General features: G+C 36.6%; 1 protein-coding gene across 1 annotated transcript in view; it reads left to right on the top strand.

Moving 5' to 3' along the window:
* The first annotated feature begins 9425 nt into the window (after nucleotides 1-9425).
* LOC138815582 (E3 ubiquitin-protein ligase TRIM48-like) overlaps nucleotides 9426-27261 on the top strand; it is a 45233-nt gene continuing 27397 nt past the window's right edge. Inside the window, exons 1-2 of the mRNA XM_070004992.1 lie at nucleotides 9426-9962; nucleotides 10113-10614. Of these exons, the coding sequence (XP_069861093.1) occupies nucleotides 9426-9962; nucleotides 10113-10614 (1039 nt within the window). The remainder of the gene's footprint in view (nucleotides 9963-10112; nucleotides 10615-27261) is intronic.

Consider the following 27261-nt stretch of genomic DNA (forward strand, 5'->3'; position numbering starts at 1 on the left):
TCTCAATGTTGTTTTGATTTGTATTTCGATTATGGCTAGGGAATTTGAGCATTTCTTCATGTTTCTATTAGCCATCCTTCTTTCCACTTCAGAGAAGTTTCTCTTCAAGTCTTTAGCCCACTTATTTATTGGGCAGTTGTTTCTTTGAGGATTTGTTGTTGGGGGATTTAATTTTTTGAGTTCCAATTATATTTTAGATATGAGAACCCTTGGCCGTTGTATGGGTAGTGAAGATCTTCTCCCAATCCATGGGCTTTCTATTGATCTTGCTAGCTATGTCCTTTGCCATGCAGATGCTCTGCAATTTCATGCAATCCCATTTGTCCAACATTTCTTTGATTTCTTGTGTTTCTGGGTCTCTATTAAGAAAATTTTGGCCTACTCCAAGGAGACCTAGAGTTTCTCCTATTCCATCCTATAATGTTTTCAGAGTGTCTGCTTTGACTCCAAGGTCTTTAATCCATTTGGAGTTGATTCTGTTGCAGGGTAATATATAAAGATCTAACTTAATTTTTCTACAAGTGATTAACCAGTTTTGCCACTTACTGAAGAGACTGTCTTTCTTCCATTCTACTTTTTTAGCTCACTTATCAGAGATTAGATGGCTATGGTCTGTAGGTTCATTTCTGTGTTTTCAATTCTATTCCATTGGTCCTGAGGTCTGTTCTTGTGCCAGTACCAAGCTGTGGAGGGGATGTGGACAGAAGGGTACCCTACAGAATTTTTGGTGGGAGTGTAAACTTGTTCAACAACTTTGGAAAGTAGTATTAAGGTTCTTCAAAAGACTCCAGTTAGAGCTCTCCTATGACCCAGCAATCCAAATATAGGGCATTTACCCAAATGATCACAAACAAGACCATATTAACGTTCCCAGCACAACTATGTTTATTGCAGCATTATTTACCATAGCTAAGATATCGAACGAACCCAGATGCCCCTCAGTAGATGAATGGATCAAGAAAATGTGGTATATATACACAATGGAATTCTATGTCTCCATCAGAAAGAATGACATTTCCTCATTTGTTAGGAAATGGAAAGACTTGGAAACAATTATATGAAGTGAAGTAAGCCAGGCCCAAAGAAACATAGGTCCCATGTTTTGCTTTATTTGCAATAACTAGTATATTTCTAAGACAAGCAGAAAAGATCAGATAAGTTGATGTTAGGTGAAATGAACCCCAAGATAATTATTGAAATGTTTTTTTCTTTCTTGTGATTGATTGTAACATATTTATAAGATGATTTCTTTATTGGTTTATATGTCCCTCCCCCACGGTATAACCCCTGCTTTGATTGTAATTGATGTTGGTATAATTTGTGGAGGGGAAGGGCAAAAACAAACCGTTTAAATAGGAATACAGGTGGACCCATTGCAACAATGAGATGTATAAGTCGTTATGTTGAAAAACGAACTTTACAACTTTGGCCGGGCAGGATGGGGGTGTGGGAAGATGGGAAGGGATTGGAAGGGGAAATAAAGGAGGAGGCCACAATGCTTGATAAGAAATGTACTCATTACCTTGTACATGTAATTGTAACCCCTCTGTACGGTATTTTCACAATAAAAAATTTTAAAAATAAGTCAAATGGGGAACATGGTACACTACGTGTGGGATAGAGACCTGGGAGGTAGGGGGAACACATTCAGAACCAGATTAGAAACTTGCAGCAAGGAGTGAGTGAATTGTGGCACTTGCACAATCTGGCAGTCTGGAGGACTGGATGGAAATTATTTGAACGGTATTTCTGCGATGTAAAATATGTGGACCAAGTTGTTATATGAGGAAACAGATCATAAAATGATGCAGTATCCAGCATCCCTACTGTCTGTCACTCACTCATCCCCTAAGCTCTGGGGTCTAATCCCTCCATAGTCCCAGCATAAGAGGGACTATGACAGTGGTCTGAGAGCAACCACTCAGGATAACTTGGTGATTGTAATTATGGGATGAAAGACATTGTCTTGAGCAGTCTCCAGTACAACTAGAGTTAATCCTAGTTAATCAGCCCAAGTGAGCAGGTTAGATGGGGAGGGCAAACAGGAGCTGGTGCTGCCCTGCTCCCCAAATAGGTATGTGGATGGGGGAGGACTGTAGGAGCAGGTCTCAAGGTGACTCTATCCACTGTGTCTGGATTACAATGATCCCACAATGCAAATCTGTTTCTAGCTGACCAATAAGATACAAGAATCAAGGCCACACCCACATTATGTGCTTCCTAGTACCACTGGCATTTCCCTCTATTGGCTCATACCACTACCGGCAGGTGAAGGAAGGTGGTGACTGAGTGAATTTCAGAGATCCTGTAGGAAGTGGGTGATTGCAAGAATAGAGGTGATTTCAGAAAGCCTGGGAATATGGTCCTTCCACCATCCCTATCCCAGTGCTGGGATATCTATCCAAACCAGACACACATGCACAATAAAATTTTCTTTAGGCAAGAAACTACAGAAAGAGTATCTGGAGAGAAATTTTCCTGGTGGACCAACTGAAACCAAAAAAAAGAAAACTAAAAACAGAGGTAACCTCAAAACAAACATTACTGGGGACTGTAAATCATCTAAGGGTGAGACCAAAGACCATGCATACCTGGAATTTTCCTCTGGTTCCTTTCCTGCTAGTGTACTTTCCACTAACACTGGAATCACTAACAATATGTCAGAAAGCCTAATTCACCACAAGAGAGTAACCAAAATATAAACAAAGGTAATAGGAGAGAAGGCATGGGTGGAGAAAAAGCTAGAGACCATGAAAGAATTAATGACCAAATTAAGGCTAGAGAGAGATATGTTGCAGGGGACTTGAAGTTGGAGAAGTCCATGAGGAAAGACAAAAAGCTCAACAGATGAACCAACTGAGAGATGAGAAAGAGCAATGGTGCGATAAGTGTTTGACCTAGAGACCAACATGGTGGAATTTCAAAGGCAGTTGGCAGAGCTTCCCTCCAAGCAGCAGCATGGAGGACCAACTCAGACCAAGCTACAGCTGCCAGCCAAGACCTATTAGTCGCAGAAGTAACAACAGAAATGGGAGAAGAAGTGTTACATTCAAAGGTGGGAAAACTAGAGCCTCAGTCTCCAGAATCTTTAGCAGCAGGAGTGGCTGTGGTAACTGGAGCAGCAGGGAAAGACCTGGGATCTGCATGAGTTCTTCAAGACAATGGGAAGATTACACAAACATGAGGCCATGAGATGCACAATTTTGCATAACCTAGAGATCAAAGAGCAGCTGGGCCAGGTATAGGATGCCTTACATAGGCTAAGAAAGAGGAGAAGGTCTCTACTTTGCTGCACTCACAGCTGCAGGTGAAAGAAGAAGCTGGACCAGCAAGAGGAGAAGTTAGAAGAATGGAAAAAGATGGCTGAATTAAGGAGCCAAGTGGCTCAACATGAACAGCTGCAGGAGCTCAGAGCTACCTGTGAACAGCACAGGGCCTACAAACTGCAGCTGACCTTAAAGAATGAGGCCTTGCCACAGTACCTGCAGAAGTACACACAACTGCTGGACTAAGTTGGAGGACCAAGAAGGTCCATCAAAAATTACACAACAATTTTGATATGCCTTAAAACACCAGACAGAAACAGGACCAGCTGTGGGCCCCAGCTGAGCTTTTTGGCTTTCACTAGAGAAGGAAGAGTGAGCAAAAAGAAAAGGGGAGACTCTACTTGTTGTGACTGTCCTAGAAGACAGACAACCCAAAGACCAGGTGGGATTTTTATCTTTATCCATTGGTGAATTAAAGAAGGCGAAGCTCAGCCAGCAGCTGCAGGAGCAACATACCTACTGTGGGTGCCTGACCAATCTGGTAGTCAAGAGCCACAGAAAGCTGAAGCAGTAGGGTTTCTTCTTCAGGAGTTGAAACCATGGGATAGAAAGCAGGACACACAAATGCCCAAGAAGACCCTGAAATTCTGCTTCATCCACAAGCTGCCTAAAAAAGGTGGGCTTCCAGAAGCAAGTGGATAAACTCCAACATCGATGCAGCCAGCTGTCAAAAAGCACCATTGAATAGTCCCTAGAATTCTATAAAGAACAGACAGAAGTACTGGATGAGCTATATCAGAAGAAAGATGAGTGTGTCAACCAGCTCTCCCAGGAGGAGAGGGAGAAGAAGAAGGAGCTGCAGGAGCTACTACTGCTTCTTGCAAATGAAGGCACCTGAGATTCAGGACAAGTTCCTGGCAGCCATCCAAACCCCTGCTGATGAGGGCCCCTCAGACCTATCAGGCTCCAAGAAGAGGGAAGTTATCAAGGAGCAACATGATTTTGAAGAGTTAAAGCTTGAAGACTATGTGGAGCCTGCCCAAGGAGAGGCTGGGGTACCTTCGCATCTCAAGGACCTCTACTACAGAGTAGATTGTGCTACAACAGCTTGCTATTCAAGCACCTACATGAGCTTGCAGGCTAGGGCAATGAAGGCTGCAGGACTGAGGCAAATGACAACTTTGAGATGATTTCTGCATGAATACCTGGAGGCGTCCAGCTGGGGAACAGGGCTCTTGTCCTCTAACTTACTTTGTTGCATGAGGACTAGTTGGAATTCTCTCATGCCTAATTATAAGGGATGAGAGAGGGGAGGAGCCAAACATACCAGTGGCTTCTGGGAGGTGGCCCAAATTCTGGAGACATTTAACAGTCCGTTCATTACCAGGAAAGGGGCTCAGGTGTAGGTTTCGACAAAGTGTAAATTCTTTACAAAGCAAGTTGGAGAGTGATGGCATGGTTTTATATTACTATATTATAGTAATAATGGAAAATGTTTGATGTCACAGTTTAATAATAGTGTATTTTAATTTTATGACATTACATATTCTTAATTTTTATGCAATATTTTGATATTACTTTATTGTATACATTATATCAATCATTTCATGATGTATGTTGTCTGTCACTAGCATTACTTGGATTTTTGAAAATGTAAAGAATGCTGAGTTGGGCAATAGTGAATTTTCTTTTTTGTATGTTAAAAAGTTACAATGGTGATAGTGAGATGAAAAAATAATAAAAACCACGGAAAAAAGAAAACATTAATGCTGAAATCCTGGAACAAACAGAGATGTGAGATGAACAATTGGAAGTCTAACACAAGACACATGGATTACAGAAATGTAATCCAAAAATAAGAATATAGAATTATGAAATATCTATGGATATTGCATATCTTAATAAATTTTCAGTGGAACCTATTGAAATGATATATGTTGAATATTATTTTTGAACTAAAAAATAAAATTCAAACTAGTATGTTACTTAGTCTTTGTAAAGTGGATTAGATTCTGCAGGTGTAATGATATACCTTTGACTCAGGTAATAAATTGAAAATTCAGAAACATGTATTCAGTATTTAAATAAAAAAGTAATTACACAAATTGATTTAAATGCCAAATGTATCATCTGTCTTAGATCTGTGTATTAACTTAAAATCACATTCCTTATGAAGCAGAATAAATAGCTGAACTAATATTAATGTCTCTAAAGTATTTTCTTAATTAAAAAAATTCCCACAAGAAAAAGGTTAGTGTAAAAATCACCTTTGAGCATACTCTACAACTCTGGTGTGAAAAATTAAACAAAAGTAATGAATTATATATAGCTCCATATTCATAGCTTTTATGAAATTTTAATGAATTACTTTAAAATGTCCTTCATTTTTGAAATCAGTTCAGAATTCTTGCATAAATTAAAATTGGAGAACTACATTACCAATAGAAAATGAATACAGTATTTTTTATGAGATTAGAAGGCCAATGAGAATAGAAAGATTGAAATGGCTCAAGTGGTGAAGCACCTGACAAGCAGGAGGCATGACAATTTCCAAATAAAAAACTTGGGTGATAATCTAATAACTCCACAATGTAAGCTCAGCTAATTTTCAAAACCACAAGATACAAAGTCACCTACATTCTGGTGGAAAAGTATTTAATGCATAGTACGAAAATAAAAGATACAAAAAGGTAAGGAAAAAAAAGGTTTTCCAATCCTGTATAAATTTAACCTGCACCTAACCAAAATACACAGCACTTGTCACTGTCTAAGAAAATTGTAAGAGGCATTTCCTTGAAAGAGGAAGTTAAAGGTGTGGTTGCCAGGATGGAAATTCCAACTCCAAATGATATGTAAATCAACCTCCCTAAATGAGAACTCAGGTACACACCCTTTTCTAGGCCCACTGCCCTGAATCAAAGGACCTTTTACTCCTCCTTTTGTGAAAGGGAACTTTCTTTACACTTTTTTTTTACCACCTGCCGATTGCTGACACATTATATAGAGGAGTCACTGGGCCAGGGTGTGGTGTTTCTTTATCTTGACCATGGCAGTGTGAGTTTTTGGAATGTGTTTAAGAGTTCCCTTCTCTGGAGATATCCCATTGGCTATTTCCAATTTGCTCTCAGACCCTTTTTCTCCAATGATAAACCATTATTAGTGAAGATTCTATATGTTGGGAACTCTGTAGCAGAGAACCTTCCTCAAATGAAGCAAACCATTAATACTGTACTAATTTGAATTTCTTTGCACAGTAATCCCATTTTGTTATGAAATATGGAGGTAACATATAATAAAATATAAAATGTAAAAAATAATGAAGATAAGATAAAGTAGCAACAATGCAACAAGAGAGCAAAAAACTATTTAAAAATTGCTATAAAAATAAACCCATGCAAAAATGAGTCCCCAGTGATTGCTTTTCACCATGAAAGAAGGTGAATCTCAGAATAACAGCAAAAAACCAAACAAAACAAAACAAAAACCATTTAATTCAGTGGGCATTTTTGTTTTCCCAGTAATCCTTGCTACTCAGCAGGCTGAGCAGGATGGCAGTTCATAGCCAGTTCATATAGGAAAGTCCAAAAGACTCATCTTCAATTAACCACCAAAGTGGAGCTGTGGTCCAAGTAGTAGGAGAAAAAAAAAGCAAAGCAAACAACAACCAAAAAAAAAACCCTCACGAATACTGCTCATGCCCTAAGTTCAAGCCCCAGGTACATCCTAGAACAAAAAAGCAGTATTAGTTTCGGTGACTCAACGTTCTAAAGCAGGCTTTTGATGACTAGATCCTGTTATCCATCCTGGGAAGAAAAAAAAAGAAACACCTCTATACTAGACCATTGGGGTGTTTAAACTTTCTATTAGATTGGATTCTTTAAGTTGTATTACTAATTCCTAAAAATAAAATAAAATAAAATAAAATGAACTGGAATACTTAGAGAAATTGCTGGTAATAATGGAGAAGAAAGAAAGTGAATGGTTGAACACTAAAGATGAAGGAATGGATTTAGAAAAAATAAGTCATAATGTTTTAGGGTAAAAATGAAGAGAACATTAACTCAGGCTAAGAGATTAATAATAACAATGGCAAAGCTCAATTTATACATTAGGCATACTGAGAGATTAACAATAGCCAACAATTGTATCAATACAACAGTTTGCTGTCCAGTTGTGATGGCTCTTTGTTGGTGTCTGTCTTTCACTCTATGTACCCAATTATCGTGCCATCATCCCTGCTGTCATTATCATATGAAGATAAAAAATAATGCTTAGCCAGCTCCAGTGGTGCACTCCCTGTAATCCTAGCTACTCAGGAAACAGATCTGAGGATCTCGGTTCAAACCCGGCCCAGGCAGGAAAGTCGTAGACACTCATCTCCAATAAACCACTAGAAAACTGGAAGTGGTGCTATGGCTCAAGTGGTAGAGGGCTCACCTTGAGCTGAAGAGATGAGCGAAAGCACCAGACCCAGAGTTCCGCAGCACTAATGACAAAAATTTTTTAAAAAGAAAAATTAACAAGATTGTTTGATAATCAATGCCTGAAAGTCAATGATGCAAACATAGTGTTAGGCTACTATTTAGCTGCTGGCAATTCAGATAGGGGATTATGCTTTCAAAGCTAATGGATCAACACCAAGAAAGGTACAAGATTGATTATAGTAACAAAACCACAAATGGGAAAGGTTATGCCAAGGATACTACAGAACCTATAACCCTAAAGAGAATATTCTGATAGGATAAAACTTATTGCAAATTGAATATTAATAATGTGTTCTTGAAATCCAATGTATATAATATATATATATGTTTATGTCTATGATAATTTTTAGATCATTCTCAAAAACGAAATGGAGTTATTAAATTATATATCAGAATACCACATCATTTTATAATAAAAAGGCATAAATGATATTTAAAATAAAGATAAGAGAAATAGAGTGGAAGAAGAGCTCAGGGACAGATCTTCTACCCTGAGTTCAAGTCCAGCACTGACAGACAAACCACAAGAACAACAACATCGGAAGGATGAATTTGTATGGAAAATGGACTTGGGAGGAAGTGACCTAGGAGCCTAGGATGTTTGTTGACTCACAGTCAGGTGATCATTGACAGTCAGGTGATTACTGGTCTGATTAAAGCAGGTGATGGGAAAGCTGGGAGGGGCTGCTCTGTGGGCAGACTTAACCCTGATCACAACTCAAGCAAGAGATAATTCTTGTCCTCTCAGCTTTGTGCAAAGTGTGAATCAGAAGATCTCAGTCCAGGGAACCTAAGCATAAACTCAATTTTCTATTCCAAAAGCAAAAGCAAACAGAAGAGGACATGGCTTAAGTGGTAAAGTACCAACCCAGCATCAGGCCTGACAAATTACAAATTAATGAAGACCCACAAGATACAATGGATGATGCCACGAATGTGTCCTACAGTCCGGTGGAAAAGTAATAAACTCATAGTCCAAATATAAAGCATACACAGAAGTAAAAAACAAAACAAAACAAAACAAAACAAACACAATAAACTTTTCCAACCCTGGACAAACCTAAGTTTCACCTAACCCAAATCACCTAACCAAATTGCAAGTCATTGAAAGAGGAAGTAAAAGGTGGGGTTGTCAGGATGTAAATTCCAACTTCTATTGATATGTAAATCAGCTTCCCTAAACAACCAATCAGAGACACTTCCTTTCCTGGGCCCACCCTCTTTCAGTATAAATAGAGTGGAAGTCTGAGACTCAGGCTTTGCTGAAGATCCCTCAGCAGGAGGAGGCTGTTTGGAGCTTGGATACTCCAGGTGAGGATCAGAGTGGGAGAATCTACTCCTCTTTTAATTCTTCTTTCCTTGGTTTGGTGTTGTTGTTGGTGGTGGTGTTTTGTCGGTTGTGGGGATTGAACCCAGTGGTAGGGCAGTGTTGCTGGGCCTCTTTGTGCTCAAGACTGGGCATTATCCCTAGGTCACTTTGTGGACAAGTTTAGTGCTTTACCACTTGAATCACAGCCCACTTGTGATTTTGGAGTGGTAAATAGGAGATAAGAGTCTGTGTCAGGGGGACTTTGGTGCCCAGGCCTGCTTCAAAGCTTGATCCTCATATCCCAATCTCTTGGGTAGCTAGGCTTTTAGGGGTGAGTCACCAGCACCTCATTAGATTCTAGGAATGATGGATCCTGACATTGTCCAGGCCTTCCAGAAGGAACTGAGCTGTGGCATCTGTATGAATACTTTCATAGAGCCAGTCACCCTAGAGTGCGGGCACAGTTTTTGTCGACCTTGTCTCTTCCTTTGCTGGGAAGAGACTCCAGCCAGGTGCCCAGGATGCAAGGGACCCTGCCAGCAGACAAACCTGAAAACCAACGTGGTTCTGAGGAGCCTGGTGGCCATTGCCAGAAGAGCCAGACTCAGGCAGTTCCTGAGCTCTGAGGAATACATGTGTGGGACACACAGGGAGACCAAGCAGATGTTCTGTGAGGTAGACAGGGCCCTGCTCTGTAGGAGCTGCTCCATGTCTCAGGAGCACAGGGCTCACAAACACCATTCTATAGAAAGGGCTGCTGATGTGCAGAGGAAGATGATTTCAAAGCAGATGCATGCTGTATGGGAAAAGACTCAAGAAAACCAGCACAATTTACAGGAGAAGAAGAGACTCACCAACCAATGGATTTATTATGTGAACCTCTACCGAGACATGACTAAGGATGTTTTTAGAATGCTGCAGCTTTTTGTCCAGGAGGAGGAAAGATATCATTCCCAGCTACTGATCAATGAAGGAAGAGCCATGTTACAGCAACTCAGAGAAAGGGAAACCTAAATGCTTCAGAAGAAGCATCAGCTCAGGAATATGTTTCAGGAGCTGATCGAAACATACCAGAAGCCAGATGTGGAACTGCTTCAGGGTGTAGAGTTGACCCTAGAAAGCTGTGTGTCAGTGTTGGTCTTCATGCCACTTCCTCTGAGGCCACAGCTCAGTGCCCCTCCCATGCCTGGAATGAAAGAGAAGCTCAATCAGTACCGGGTAGAGATTGCCTTCAATGAAACTATGGGGAATCAAGGTCCTGGGAGCAGTGTTAGACATGACCATCAATATGCGGTTTTGAATTCTGAAGACTCCCTCCACTTCACTGCTTTTGGATGCCAAGTCTTCAGCTCTGGGAAACATTACTGGGAAGTTAGTGTGGATGAGTCTTCGACCTGGGCCTTGGGAGTTGTTACTGATTCTGTCATAGGGAGCAACCTCAGTGAATCTGAGGACGTTTTCCTCCTTTTGTTTGTGAAAGAGAACACACTTTACACCCTTTTTACCACCTTCCCATTGCTGTCTCAATATGTAGAGAAGCCTCTGGGCCGGGTTGGTTTGTTTCTTGATCTTGAGCATGGCAGTCTGAGTTTTTGGAATGTGGCTAAGTGTTCCCTTATCTGGAGATACCCCAATGATTCTCTCTGATTTCCTGTCAGGCCCCTTTATTCCAGTGGTATCCCGGTGTCTTAAGTGAAGAGACTCTCTATGTGTTGGGAACTCTATGGCAGAGAACCTTTCTCAAATGAAGCAAACCACTAATACTGTACTAATTTAAATTTTTTCATGAAATATGGTGGTAACTATAAAATGTAAAAACCAGTATTAAATGAAGATAAGATAAAGTAGCAACAATGCAACAAGAGAGCAAATAAATATTTTAAAATTGTTATAAAAATAAACCCATGCAAAACTGAGTCCCCAGTGATGGCTTTTCACCCTGAAAGCAGTTGGAGTCCAGAATAACAACAAAAAACAACATTGAATGCAGTGGGCACTGTTGTTTTACCAGTAAAACTTGCTAATCAGCAGGCTGAGTTCTGAGTGGCAATACATAGCCAGGAAAAACAGATAAATCCAAGTGACTCTTATCTCCAAATAACCACCAAAGTGGAGTTGTGTTCACATGGTACAAGAAAAAAATTCCCACGAGAACAAGGCTCATGCCCTAAGTTAAAGCCCCAGGAAAAGCTAGTACAAAAATACAGTACTAGTTTCAGTGACACAAAGTTCTAGAGCAGCCTTTCTATTAATAGGTCCTGTTATCCATCCTGGGAGGAAAAAAAACAAACACCTCTCTCCTAGAGCATAGGGGTCTTTACACTTTCTATTAGATTGGATTCTTTAACTTTCGGTACCAATTCCTAAACAAGGGGGAAAAATGTATACTCAGACAAAGAGCTGGTAATAATGGAGAAGAGACTAAATGGTTGAACACTAAAGATGAAGGCCTGTCTTTAAATAGAAGAAATAAGTCATCCTTTTGGGGGGTAAAAATGAGCAGAGAGATTCATAATAATAACTATAGCAGGGCTGCGAAGGTGGCTCAGTGGTAGAGCGCTTGCCTTGCATGCCTGAGACCCTGGGTTTGATTCCTCAGCAACACATAAGAAAAAAGAAACAGCCAGAAGTGGCGCTGTGGCTCAAGTGATAGAGCACTAGCCTTGAGCTGAAGAGCCAAGGGACAGCGTCCAGGCCCACAGTTCAGGCCCCATTACCGGACCCAAAAAAAATAAATAAATAAATAAACCCAAACCATAACTATGGCAAACCTTAATTTATATATTAGGCATACTGAGAGCCACCACTTGTAACAATATAACAGGATGCTTTGCAGGTGTGATGGCTCTTTTTTGGATAATTAATTGTAGTTCTTTGATCCCCTGTGGCATTATCATATGGAGTTAAAAATGCTTACTTTTTTGTTTCCCTTTCACCCTATATATTTAATTGTTGTGTGTTCATCCCTTCTGTAATTATCTTATTGATGGACAAAAGCTACTAACTTGAGATTCAATGATATGAATGTAGGGTTAGACTTCTACTTCCCTGTTGGAAATTCAGATATAGGAGAATTTGCTTTTAAAGCTCATGGTTCAACAAACAAGAACAGATAAGGTTCAAGATTGATTCATAGTAATAAATCCTGGAAGGTGAAAGCTTATGTCATCGATACTATAGACCTTACTACCCTAAAAATAATATCCTAGATAATTTTCTAAAGTTTATAGCAAATAGAGTATTAATAATGTGCTCTTATAAAACACACACACACACACACACACACACACACACACACACATACACACATGAGCATTAGTAGGTTCTCTTATCAGTTTATCATATATATTAATTTACCATTTCATTTTAATATAAGCTTAGTCATATATGGTGTTTATTAGCCTTTTGCTCCAACATAAAACTCAAGGACAGTGCATAGATCCTTAGTTTAAGCTCCTGGTCTGTTTCGGGGAAAAAAAATAAAATGGATAAGTCACAATAGAAAATAGACATGGAGAAAGTAACCTCAGATTCAAGGATCCTTTTCTGACTCACAGTTAGGTGATGGACAGTCAGGTGATTACTGGGTTCAGGCTGGTGAAGGAGATGGGTGTAGGGGGTAGGCTTCCTGCAGACCTAACAATGATCACATCCCATCCAATAGCTAGTCAAGTTAGCATATGTCTGCCATCTCAGCTATATACAAAGTCTCAATAGGAAGATCTCAGTCCAGGAAAGCCTAAGCATTAACACAAGATCATATTACAAAAATAAACTAAAAAATGGTATGTTGTATACAGTTCTGGTACTGTACTGTTGAATTCATACCATTTGCTTAAACTCTGCTAACCAATTTACTTAACTCTAAATGTTAATAACAATGCAATGATGTTGGTCCAGTTTTTCAATTTAGAAAACCATAGGCAGGTGTTAATAAACATAAGGTGGTGCTGAGTTTATTAGAAGAATGTTTGTGTGGTCATGTTTCACTGTATAAATGTGAGTATAAAGAATTCAGTGCAGTCTTTACCTTCCCACAAGTGATTTTTTAGGGTGACCTCACCTTCCTATTATAGGATTAAAAGTAGTGTTTGTGACTTTGACCACATTTGACTGTTGTCCTGTGCACTGTTGTTTTTATTTTTCTCTCATTTCCGAGAAAAAAGATAAATTACTTGCTGTAATCATGCTGTATTTCCCTGGCTTATACATTTAAATTTCTATTGTTTATTTCTGTGAAATCTATGATACATTCTGACATCATTTTGATATTTTATCTAATCATACAAACATATACTATTCCATCTTTCTGCAATAATATCTTTGCATTAGTAATTAGTAATATCCTGGATACTGTATTGTTCATTTCAGAACTTCATGATTATTTTTACTACCGGCATAATTAATGCCATTGACAAAAGAACTCAATAAATTAGATGTAGTCAAAATTTTCTACCTTATATATCTAGAAGCAAGAACAAAACTACTTTATTCTTGTTTGGGTTATAAATTTGTGGCATATATTGTTATGGATCTATAGTTTATTTTTTATTGTATTTTATTTATCTATTCATTATTTATTTTTGTTTAATTAATTTATTTTATTTGCTAGTTTTTAAAATATTTTATTTGAATAGTTGGAGAAAGGAGTTGCAATTCAATAAAGTAGTTTTTGAATACAATACATCTTGATCACTTTAATCCCTTTTTAACATTTCCACTCATCTCTCCCAACTGCTTATTCTCTGATTTTTTCTTAATTTTGTGGAATATGCATTGATTTTTTTTTACTTGCTCCTGTTTTCCACCAATTTGCTATATTCTATGTCTACTTTCATAGTAGAACACTTTAATTTTATGCCTAGCAGGAGAGACTGTGCAACTCCCAAATTCCAGAACATTTATTTATTTTTACTTTTGTTAAAGATTATCTATTATTCCATTTAAAAATCATTTTATGTGTAATTGAAAAATGTTATATTTGTTAAATTAATTCTATAAAATTTAGGGATTCTTTGTATTTTGAAAGTATATTTGATCATTATCACCTTGGAATATTCTCAAATATTCGTCATTCAGAAGGACATCTTATACCTGTCTGCAGCTATTCTGAATTCTCCTTAGACTTCCAACGCCAAAGAAACTAATGTTATCCCTCATTTTGATAATTCAAAAATTTCATGAAAATCAAATCATTTTATGTGTTATTTTGTGTCTAGTTCTTTCTATCTAGCCTGTTGTCAGTGTTTCCACTAATATCAATTCTCCATTTCTCTTTTTTACTTGATAATGGGCTATTTCATGAGTATAATATGTTTTGTGATCTGTTTTCCTATTGGTCAGCCTGAAATTTTTTTTCAATTCTTTGGCTGTCATAGATAATATTGCTGTGATGATGCACAAGTTTTGAACTTAAGTGTATAAAAACTATAGGCAAACTTTCTAGGCTGTACAAAGTTTCTAGGCTGTTTGGTGTTTCTGTAACTAACTTCGTGAGGAACTTTTACACACTAATTTCCAAGATGAATGTGCTATTTTACAGTGTATGAGAGCTTCAATTTCTTTACATCCTTGCCAAACCTACTAATGCACATCTTCTTTTACCCATTCTGGTGAGTATCAAATGACATATCATTTCTATTTTATAAGTGATTTTACATGTGCTAATGCTATTAACCTCCTTTCCTCTGTTTACACATTGTTCGATTAAGAAATTTCAAGTCAAATTCTTTGTCCATTAATTTAGTTACTGGTCCATTTTTTCCTTGCTCTCCAATTCTTTTCTTTTGGAATAGGAATGTTTACACCATGTTATTATATATTGAAAGTATGGTGCTCCTCATCCTCTCTGTCATCCTCTTCCTCTTCTTCTTCTTTTCTCTTCTTTCTCCTCCTTGTTCCTCTTTCTCTACTTCTTTTTCCTCCTCTTCCTCTTCTTCCTTCCTCTTACTCTACCTCTCTGGTTCCTCTTCTTCTTCTTCTCTGCCCCTCTTCTTCTTTCTTGGACCAAAGCTTCATACTGTCCTAGTAAGCACTCTACCACTTAAAACTGGACAATCCTAGTTTGTTTTTCACATAGGGTCTAGTGCTTTTACTCAGGCTTCCCTAGAATTGTGATCCTCCTGTCTTCACTATGAGTAGCTTTAATTAAAGGCATGTGTCTATATACTTGGCATATAATTGGTTTTGCTTTTTTTTAAAAAAATTATTTCCTTTTTTTGTTTTGGTCATGGGGCCTGAACTTGGGCACAGTCCCTCAGCATTTCACTTCAAGCTATCACTTTACCACTTGAGCCACAGTGTCCATTCCAGCTTTTTCTGCTTATGTGGTGCTGAGGAATTGAACCCAGGGCCTCATGCATACAAGGCAAACACTCTACCACTGAGCCACCTTTCCAGCCCTATTTTGCTTTATTTTCATGGCAACTCTCAGCTAAAAATTTTCTTTGAGTCTCTGTGGACATTTTGAACCTGGAATTTTGAATGATGTTGGAAGTCAAGGCTACAAAGAATTTTGGAGAGAGGCAATGCATTCTGTTACCTCTCCTTTTATGCTAGTGTCAGAAGATGAATGTACACCTTTTGGAGACAAAAGTGGAACGTTTTTGGATAAGGAGATGTGTTTGGTTGCTGTGTTCAAATGAAATGGTTAAGTCATATTGTCACTTTGATTGGATTGAAAAATATGCAGGAGAGCAATAACATACACAACTAGGTGTATGGGGGACTGAGTTCCCAGAGAAGTTTAGCAAAGTGGAAAAACACATACTGATTGTGTACTATCCTCAAGTCTAAGAACTTAGAATCAAGGGAGGGAAAATGAGAAACACACTTATTCAGGAGTTCTCTCTCTGCTTACAAATCACCATAATGTGTTACTTATTTCCTTGTCTTGGCCATTTTCTCTCAGCCAAGATCAACTAAAACGGAACCATAAAGCAACATAGCCTTCCCTTCTTTAACTGCTTTTGCATAGGTTATTTCTCAGTGATGAGAGTCTAACACATTGCTGAATTTAAAAATTGATTAATAAACAATTTGAATTAAGTGATTAGAATTGACTTAGTTACAGTGATGAAAATTGACATGCATTTTTAGAGAAGAATGACTGCCACAGTTGTGCATCAAAACTTTCTGAGCATAGAAATGTATAATACATTACTCAGAGGAATCTTCTGGGAATAAAATCATTGCAATTTTTTTAATCAGAAAAAGTAGGAATAATTTTGAGAATATAATTTAAGTCCACTTTTTGAACTTTGAAAAAACAAACACAAAGCTATTTTAATTAGAAAAAGTGTGTTATCTATTAAAGCTATATCAAAAGCTTTTTTAAAAGAAATTCATGTAAATAGGATCTCAGATCAAGAGGAACCAATTAAGAGCTTTACTATTCATACAAGTATGAGATAATTAGGACTAAGTTAGTATAAATAGGAAGAGATGATAAATTGATATGAAGAACACTTAAGGAATAAAAAAATTTTTATTTTCATCTTTATCAAAATCTTTTTTTTATATTTATGTACTATATATTCTATATTAACATCTATATGTGTGTATATGTACATATATATATATATATATATATATATATATATATATGCATTCACAAGCCTCATGAGTGACAAAAAAATCCAACCAACAAAAAAAACATGAGGAATATAGTGAAAAAAACACAAATTCAGATATCAAAAGTGGCGTGGTGGGGTCAAGGGAAAGACTAGACAAATGAAGAGGAAAAGGGGAAGAAAATGCAGGCAAGAGTCTAGTGTATAGCCTACCAAACAGAAGGGGATGGTAGAAGAAAGACTGGTGACAATGTTGAAAGAGGTAACACTGATCAAGGCATATTGTGTTTGTAAGCTGCTTTTTTATCTGCCAATGCCTTTGTCCAATGACTTAATGATAAGACTAAAAAAATCACAATAAATTACAACTTTTAGCCAGTTACCTGTGGCTCACAACTGTAAATCTAGCTAATCAGGAAGCTGATATTTCGAAGCCAGTCCTTGTAGGAAAGTCCTTAAGATGATTATCTCCAATTAACCAGTATAAAGCTGCAAGTGGAGTTTTGGCCTAAGTCTTTGACCACCAGTATCAAGTGGAAAAGCCAAGAGAGAGTATGAGGTCCTGAGTTCAAACCCTAGGGCTGCTCCCCCCATGTAACACTTAAGTAAAAATTTATTTAGACAAAATATTTACGGATAAATTTGCATTTTTTATGAGAAAGGCTGACAATTGATATTACTTCTCTAAATTCTGTAAGCAATCATTTGTTACGGCTAGTTGGTATTTTAATTAATGAGTTGAAATTTTGAGGTTAGAATTTTATAAACCTACACAATACTGGACTATGTAGGAATGGCTCCATTTCAATTTATTTTCTTTCTTTTTCTTATTTATTGTTTGTTTATTGTATGTTTATTTATTGACATGTCTTAGGGCTGGAAGTCTGGGCCTGGGCTCTGTCTCTGAGCTCTACTACTTGAGACACAGCTCCATTTCCGGCTTTTTTGATGGTTCCTTCGAGATAAGAGTATCACAATAGACTTTCTTGCGAAGGCTGGTTTTGAAACTCTATTCTCAAATCTCAGCCTCCTGAGATAGCTAGAATTACAGGCATGTGCAAGCAGCACCTGGCATTCAATTTCAATTAGTAAAAATATTAAATGGTAGAGTGGTAAAGTATTGCAGTAAAAATCTTAAATTTATTTTGAAAATTTCTTTATATAATCACATTTCTTAAGATGAAATACTTCACATTTTAAGTAATTTGTTGCATGTTGAATCAGATTATTCAAATCATGTTTCTATCCTTTAATGTTATAGATTACTATCTAATCATGGATTTAGATTATCAGCAAAGCTTTCTACATATTCAAATAACTATTCTCTGTATGTTGTATGTTTTTTTAGTTTGTTAAAAATATGGTATAATTCACTACATTTTATTCAAATGAGTTTTGTGGTCATATAATTAAAAATAACCTATAATAAAGTCACTACAAAGAAGGCAACTCTGTTGCACAAATGCAATATTGTGTGATCAAGAATATAAGGTGCACACAATCAAACCAGTAAGAAGTTAAACATATATTACCGAGTGTGTGTTTGTGTGTGTGTTTGTGTGTGTGTGTTTACATATGTAAGTTTTAAAATAAATTTTTATCGTGAAAATACTGTACAAAGGGGTTACAATCACATGAGCAAGGTAATGAGTACATTTCTTATCAAGCACTATTGCCTCCTCCTTTGTTGGTGTTTCCTCTATCATCCTTTCCCTCACATCTCCACAACTACATTTCCCCCTACTCTCTACCCCCTGCTCATTACCATTCCCCCCTCCACAAAAAAGAGTTTGTTTTTTTCCTTCCTCTCCATAAATTATACCAACATCAAATAGAGTGAAAATAGGGATTATACCATGGGGGAAGGACAAACAAATCAACAAAAAAATTACCCTATAAATATGTTAGAAACAATAGGAAGAAAGAAAAACCACTTGAGTCCTTATCTTGGGGTTTCTTTTGTCTAACATTAAGCTATCTGATCTTTTCTGCTTGTTTCAGACATTTCAAATAAGGGAAACCGTGGGACCTAGGTTTCTTTGGACCTGGCTTATATCACTTAATATAAGTTTTTCTAAGTATTTCCATTTCCTAACAAATGGGGCAATGTCATTCTTTCTGATAGAAGCATAGAATACATTGTGTATATGTACCACATTTTCTTGATCCATTCATCTACTGAGGGGTATCTTGTTTGGTTCCATATTTTAGCTATGGTAAATAATGCTGCAATAAACATAGTTGTGCTGGTAGCTTTAGTGTGGTCTTGTTTGTGATCATTTGGGGAAATACCCATAAGTGGGATTGCTGGGTCATAGGGGAGCTCTATGTGGAGTCTTTCGAGGAACCTCCATAGTACTTTGAAAGTAGCTGAACAAGTTTACATTCCTATCAATAGTGCAGTAGGGTTCCATTCTGGCCACGTCCCCTTCAGCATCTGTTGTTATGAGAGTTCTTAAGTATAGCTATTCTAACTGGGGTGAGGTGGTATCTCAGTGTTGCTTCGATTTGCATTTCTTTTATGGCTAGGGAGGTTGAGCATTTCTTCATGTGTCTATTGGCCATCCTTCTTTCCTCTTCAGAGAAGTTTATCTTTAAGTCTTTAGCCCATTTATTTATTGGGCAGTTGTTTCTTTGAGGATTTGTTGTTGGGGGATTTAATATTTTGAGTTCCAGGTATATTTTAGGTATGAGTTCCATGTCTGTTGTATGGCTAGTGAAGATCTTCTCCCAATCCGTGGGCTTTCTATTGATCTTGCTAGCTATGTCCTTGGTCATGCAGAAGCTCTGCAATTTCATGCAATCCCATTTGTCCAACCTTTCCTTGATTTGTTGTGTTTCTGGGTCTCTATGTTATAACCCATGCTTTCACTGAATTTGATGTTGGTATAATTTGTGGAGGGGAAGGGCAAAAACAAATCATTTAAGTAGGGATACAGGTGGACACATTGCAACAATGAGATGTACAAGTCATTATTTGGAAAAACAAACTTAACAACTTTGGTCGGGGGAGGGGGGAGGATCAGATGGGGGAGATGGGTGGAATATGGGAAGGAATAGGAAGGGGAAACAAAAAGGAGGGAACAATGCTTGATAAGAAATGTACTCGTTATCTTGCCCTTATAATTGTAACTCCTCTGTATGGTATTCTCACAATAAAAAAATAATAGGCCTATGCCAAAGAGAGGTAGGATTTCTCCTATTCTGTCCTGTAATGTTTTCCGAGTGCCTGCTTTGACTCTGAGTTCTTTGATCCATTTGGAGTTGAGTCTGGTACAGGGTGGTATATAAGGATCTAGCTTTAGTTTTCTAAAGGGGGTTAACCAATTTTGCCAGCATCATTTACTGAAGAGGCTGCTTTCTTCCATTCTATTTTCTTTTCTTGCTCCCTTGTGGAAAATTAGATGGCTATAGGGATGTGGGTTCATTTCTGGGTTTTCAGTTCTATTCCATTGGTCTTAATGTCTGTTCTTGTGCCAGTACCAAGCTGTTTTTATTACTATGGCTTTGTAGTAGAGTTTAAAATTTGGTATTGATATTCCTCCAGCACTGTTCTTTCTGTTAAGGATCATTCTTGCTTTCGGGGTCCTTCATTGTACCCTATGAATTTTTGGATTGCCTCTTCTATTTCCTTGAAGAATGAGGTTGGAATATTGATAAGTATGGCATTGAATTTGAAGATAGCCTTGGGAAGTATTGCCATTTTCATGATGTTGATCCTTCCAATCCAGGAGCAGGGAGGTTTTTCCATGTTCTAAGTACTCTTTTGATTTCCTTTTTCAGGTTTTTAAAGTTTTCATCATAGTAGTCCTTCACTTCGTTGGTTAAGTTAATTTAGTAAAAAGACCTGAATCAAACTTGTAGTTATAAAATTCAACGAAAAGGTAATCATTTCACTGAAAAAATTATTGGCCATATTGTCAATTAAGGAAATAACAAATGTTGACCTCACTGACATTGCCATAGTACCATCCAACATGAACTATGTAAAGAGAAAATGAAATAAAATGACTCATGTATCAGTGAGTAATGAGACATCATAAGATGACCAATGCTTGTGTAATAGAGTAACATAAACAATAGTATGGACAATATAAAAAAAGAGAAGTCAATATCTTATTAGAAATTTGATTAAAAAGTAAATATCCAGTGATTAAAGGAATTCACTAGTCCACCAAACAAGAAAAACAAAGTAAATAATTATAGGTATATCTTGATGAAATAATAAAAAAATCTAAAAATAAATATCATTAACATTTACAACAAGGAAAATGTATGTACAGAATAAGATAAACTATAGAAAACTACATTTTTGTTATTGATATAGTATTTTGCCACGTATGACAAACAGTACCCTGTTCCTGTGGAATACTACATAAACTACAATCCCATAAAGACATAGGCAATCTGACCAAAAGAAAATGTGAATGTAGGAAGGAAATGATTACCAACTGAATCTCACAGCAAAATAGTGGCTTGTAACCTTACAGTTGAACTTCTGTGGCTCCAAACGTTAAATAACACAGTTCTTTTTTTTTTTTAATAATAAAGACACAGCAAGGTATGTAGTTGAGAATATATGGTTTTCACTTAATGAATTGTGTCAATTTATGAAATACATAAAATTGAAAATATTTTATCAAATATTTGCTATATTTCTTAGATATTGACTGACAGTAATAGGACTCATCTTTCATACTGATATTTTAAAAAAGATTTGTGATTTGTGCATGCATTATTTTAAGCATAATCTTTAACAGTATTAATGGTCTATTTTATATTTATCTGAACACATAAGTAGTGAAAGTCTAGCAGCTGATTACATTATTGTCAGGCCATAGTACTCTTTTTTTACACTATACAAGGATGACAGATCAAGGATGCTAGAAGGAAAATGTTTTCCTTCTGGAATTTAATTAGTTTGACTTTAACTCAAGAGAAAAAGATTCTGCTAGCTGTCAATTTTGATTTAGATCTCCAGCTAATTAACGCTCCAAAGAAGGCTAATAAAACTGTTCACAACCCATACCCCCATTGAGATATCTTCATCATGCCATTCTAGGAATGCTGGGGATGCTATTTCCTTCAGATCTTGTGAATTACCTTTGGTTTTTTGCCCAAATTGTCATCTCTATAGCGTTGTTCACATTTTTGCATGTATATTTAAAATGTGCAGTACTTTTACTATATTGTTATATATCATGTAATATGATATGTATACCATGAGAGAAAAGCCATTTAGTCTTTTCTCCCAAAATCCATTTCAATAGTGCACCATTTCTTCCTACTTTCAGAACACTAGTTACTACACTTATAAAGATTCCTGTTGAAATCAGAATTGGAAGTATTTTTAACTGATTTTACTTTATCAAGGTACTATCAACAATAAGCTATCTCCTCGGCTCAGGGACATGACAATATACAAACTGAGATTTTTAAAGTTGAGACTTAAGGAAATTAAAGGATATACACTGTCTATAAAATATACACTGTCTATAAACCTTAATTAAATTACGCTAACACATTTTATTTTTGTTTCTTTTTTATTCAGTTTTGTATATTTTTTATTTACATACTGTACAGAGGGGTTACAATTACATGAGCAAGGTAGTGAGTATATTTCCTACAGAGCATTGTTGCCTCCTCATTTGTTTTACCCCTGCCATCCCTTCCCTCCCACCTCCACAACTACCCACCCAAACCCCCGCCAAAGTTGCTAACACATTTTAGAACATAGAGTCTATTGCTGTTAGAAATATTATCCTTGAGAAATAAGGAGATGATTAACACATTAAAAATAAAAACAAGGAAGGAAATTCATTGCCTCTCTTCTTTGGTTCCACTTATTCCTAGATTTATTCTGTATTGGAAGGTCTGCTACCTACCTGAGGGACATTGATAATAAATCCTAGTCTTCCCACATTCTCAAGCTCACAGTTTAGTATTTGTGCACCATGGTTGTGAGTTGAATTGTATGAGAAGCTTTCCTTCAATATTCTCTGCAGGGATGTGGCTATGACTTTGAAGTACTGAAGCTATCTTTCACTCTAAAGTTATTGTGTGGGCTCATATGTCTTTGGCATGTCTAGTCCAAATTTAAAAGAAAGAGACTAAAAGATTATTTCTCTTAGGAGAAACTAATTTATATTTCAACCAACAGCTAGAAGTTATTGCTTAATATTTGAGCACAGAATGCTGAAATAGTATTGGAAAAGATAATCTAGCTGTCCCCATCAATACAAGCAGAAATTTTACTTAGTCTGAGCATCTTGTATATTACTACATTACTCCTACTCTGGTCACCTTCAACTTGTTTCACCCTAAATTTGTTTAAAAGTGTTCTAGCTTCTGTCACACCAGCAAATGTACATATTATACATTGCTTCAATATTACTAAAGGATAAGCTTGTAATTTAAGTATATTAGTCTAGAGTCAGTAGCTGCAAAATTATGTAACAATGTTTATAATAATACATATATTGGTTTTGAGAGCAGAGATAAATTCTCAACAAAATATCTTTTTTATTTAAGACATTTTATTTGCTTGTCTCATTTCTGTGCAATGAAAAGAAATACTATTCACAATTACTTAATTGAAATAATGTAATATTTATTCAAAAAACCCCATAAAATAGTAGCAACCAGTAGTAGTCCAAAGGAAGATTAGAAAAAAAGAAAATTATCCTGTAGACTTTCTTTAGCTAGAAATTATTTCAACATGTATGTTAGCTTACGTCTGAACATCTAGTCCCAGATTCTAAAATATAAAATGTAGTTGTTGAATACCAGGCAAGATTTTGGTAGGCTCATTTTGGACAAGGCTAATTAGGAAATTTAAGGAAAAGAATTCATAAATACTTCACTGAGGATTCATTATAAAAATGAAGTTAATTAATTATTTGAAAATTTGAGTGTAAGAAAGAAGAGTTTCTATAGAGTATCTTTTGTGTAACTGTAAGTATTCTGAAATAATATACAGATGATAGATAGATACGTACATGCATAGATACATAGATGTTACACTGTTGGAATTCAAGTCTGAAAATTGGGGTAGGAGAGTTTGTACAGTGGTTGTGTCCAGAAATGTGAATAAGAGTATTATGGAAAGGAGAACAAGTGCTGACTAGGAAAGGCTTGTGGTGCAGTGAAAGACCATCAAATGAAAATCCAGGGGAGTAAAGAAATGAGGGTTAGAGAAGACACAAAATATGAAAAGTCAAGGTGACGTGAGTTTCTAGAAGGTGAGAAAATGAGAGGTTAAATATTGAAGCAACATCTCTCTGAAGAGTGATCTACTTAGGGACTAAACCAAATCCTTTAGTTTTGTTTAATAGTAAATTTTGAGAATATTAATTGTTAGTATGGAAGTAAGACAACCTTGGTTAAGGTGTAGTAATACTTAAGAAGTTTAGTTTGTGTATGTGTGGGTATGGGTTTGTTGACTATAAAATAAACTTTGTCTAAAACTCGATCAAAAAGTACAGGCACATGAGGAAATGGAGAAAAATTAGAGCATGGATACTTGTGAGATATTCAAGCTACCAAGAAAAAAATGAGACATTAAATATAAGAGAATGATACAACAAACTTTGGAATAATGAACTGAACAGGCAAACTAAAGAAATAAATATAAAAGAGACAAAAATAAAGCTAAATTATTACGAATGGTGAAAAGTATGATTATGTTTTTCCACACAAATAATTATCCAAAGGTTTAAATTGTTAATTATCCCAAACTAATGACCAATATAACACCATACCAAAAAAAGCTGAATGAAAAGAGTAATTCTGTATTAATCTGTACTAGTATGATGAAAAAATTACCCTTTCAAACTGGCCAGGAGAAAAGATATATTAACAAAGATAGTGCAGACCAAAAGACAAAATATAAGGAAAATCAAAGCCAACTAATATTTTTAAATCAACATTGATTAATTAATTATTGGTTCCACCATTTGATCTGACTTCATACTTGTTCTAAACAACTATCATCAGAGATGTAAATGGTGGTTCAATAAGGCAAGTCTGAAGGCAAAACAGGCCTTTTCTAAAAATCTGAATTTTCAATGTTTACGACACTATTACCCACAAGAGGCAAATGAATCTAAACCGAGTTTAAGTCACAAATTCTTTCTTCATTGGCCATTTATTTTTTAATATTAATCCACTTTATGCTTTTAGACCTGATAATATATAGTTTCTCTACTTTAAAAATAAAATTTTAATATATTTTGAAATATATCATTTCATATAAAATTTCAGATTTAGACGCATGGTGAATGAATAGTAATACAAACACATTTCTCTTTCAAAGCAGAATAGAAATAGGCTAATATTCTTAAGTACTATCATTATTTTTAGTTAAGTTTCCAACCAATTGAGTGCTTTAGAATTGAGCTCTTCTGTAAAATACAAGTACTGGTTTGATTTAATCACAATATACATCCAGTATTTATTGTGCATTATTGCCAACTTTTTGGTTCAAGCTTACCTATGACAAGGACATATGTGATTGAATGAAATTTAGCACATATCCTGTGAGTAGAGATGTGTTTTTATTTCTGAAAAATTTGAATCAAATGAAAAATAATGTAATTGATTGAAAGTCAATTGCAACTACACAGAGGCTGCTATTTGAAGTGAACCACCAAAATAAGTGGAAAATCAATTTATAAAAAGAAAGGAATGGTGGGGATGGGAAGGGTTGGGAAGGGGCAACAAAGGAGGAGGCAACAATGCTTGATAAGAAATGTACTCATTCCCTTGCACATGTAAGTGTAACCCCTCCGTACAGTATTTTCACAATAAAAGAAGAAAGAAAGAAAAAAAGAAAGAAAGAAAGAAAGAAAGAAAGAAAGAAAGAAAGAAAGAAAGAAAGAAAGAAAGAAAGAAAGAAAGAAAGAAACAAGGAAACAAGGAAAGAAGGAAAAAAGAAAGGAAAAATAAATACAGGATCAAGTTAACAGTAAAACAAATGCTTGTAGTTGTGTGTAGAATTCAAAGGAAATAAGGTAATGGAAGACATTTAAATGGCAAAATGAATAACATGGGATTTGAATTTATAACTATTTATACTGCTATTAAGTACCATTTGTCAAGAAATGGAAAGACCTGGGGAAAATATTACATTATGTGAAGCTAGGCCATAGTGACAAATGTTGCATGCTTTCACATACATTTGAAAGCTAGATTTTATGTATAAATTTGTAAGTAAATTTGTTGGGTGGTATAGAATTACATACAAAAGTATTAACTGAAATAGAGTTGATTCAGGGGAGAACTCCAAGAGTGTAATTCCCAATCATGGGTCCACTGGTGCCAACAGCCTGAGCCTGAACTCTGCTCACTCATGAAAGTGATGTAGAAGAGAACATAAATATGGTCTTATAGACTAATGTATCCTGGTCACATGAACCAGTGAACTTTGAAGAAACAGCACTGACTTTCACTCTGGAGGAGCAGGGCCTGCTGAGCCTCCAGAGAATTCCTTGTACAGGAAAGTGACACTGGGAAACTACAGAAAGCTGGTCTCAGTGGAACTCTATCTTTCCAAAGCAGATCTGATATCTCCATTACAGAAAGCAAAAGACTGCTGACCAGTGGAGAGAGAAATTCTTCAAGACTCCTTTCTAGAATGAACTGGGGCTATAGGAGTACTTCAACTGGATTTTCTTCCTGCCATGAATCCATTGATGAAAAATAACGTGGTGGAAGTTCTTACCCTGAACCAAGAAGTGGCTTAGTCCCGGGAATGCTCAGGTTCATGCCCTCTGTGCTGAAGATGGAGGCTGGAGCCCAGACATTCCTTCTAGAACGTTCGTGAGCAAACGTAGCTTGAGAGTTAAAACATAATTCATGGTTCACATGTAAAACTTCTACCAGAAGGACTGTGAAGTGGGCAGAGTCAAGGAGAGCAGTGGTTCTGTGGCAAGCAGGTCCCCTGTGAACATTCACCAAAAGGGCTCTGAAGGAAGCAAGGGAAACAGTGGTTTTAAGAAAAGCATTTCACCATTGAGAGCAGCAGACTCCAAAAGGGCTCTGAAGGAAGCAAGGGAAACAGTGGTTTTAAGAAAAGCATTTCACCATTGAGAGCAGCAGATTCTTCTTTAGAAGGGTTCACTATGTGAGCCAACTTTGACGATGCAACGAAGAGAGTCAAATGTTCCGGAACCCAAGGTAGTTTTCAGTCCATAAAATGACCCACACTAAAGATTCATAACCTGGTCCTACCAGAATGGACTTCGTGAACTTGTGGACATTGTGCAAGCAAAATATTAACTCATCTTTTGAAATCATCTCAAAGTTAGATCCACACTGGAGAAAGCGCCAATGTATATCAGAACTGTAGGAAGGTGTTTGTACAGATCTCCTCCCTTAAATAACACCAGATTTCATGGTGGACAGAACATTTGAGTGTGGGAGTGTGAGAAGACTTTCAATGTCTGCTCAGCCCTCTTGCAGCACCTGAGTACTCACACTGAAGCCAAAGCCTACCCATATCAGAACTGTCTAAAAGCATTCCACAAGAGCTCTCATCTCATTGAACATCAGAGAACTCATACTGGGAGAACCCCTATGTGTCACCAGAGCTCACATTTTACTGGGCATCAGAATATACACAGAAGGAAAAA

Source organism: Dipodomys merriami, unplaced genomic scaffold (assembly GCF_024711535.1).
Source record: "Dipodomys merriami isolate MVZ:Mamm:240054 unplaced genomic scaffold, mDipMer1.0.p SCAF_651, whole genome shotgun sequence".
NCBI classification, from domain to species: Eukaryota; Metazoa; Chordata; class Mammalia; order Rodentia; family Heteromyidae; genus Dipodomys; species Dipodomys merriami.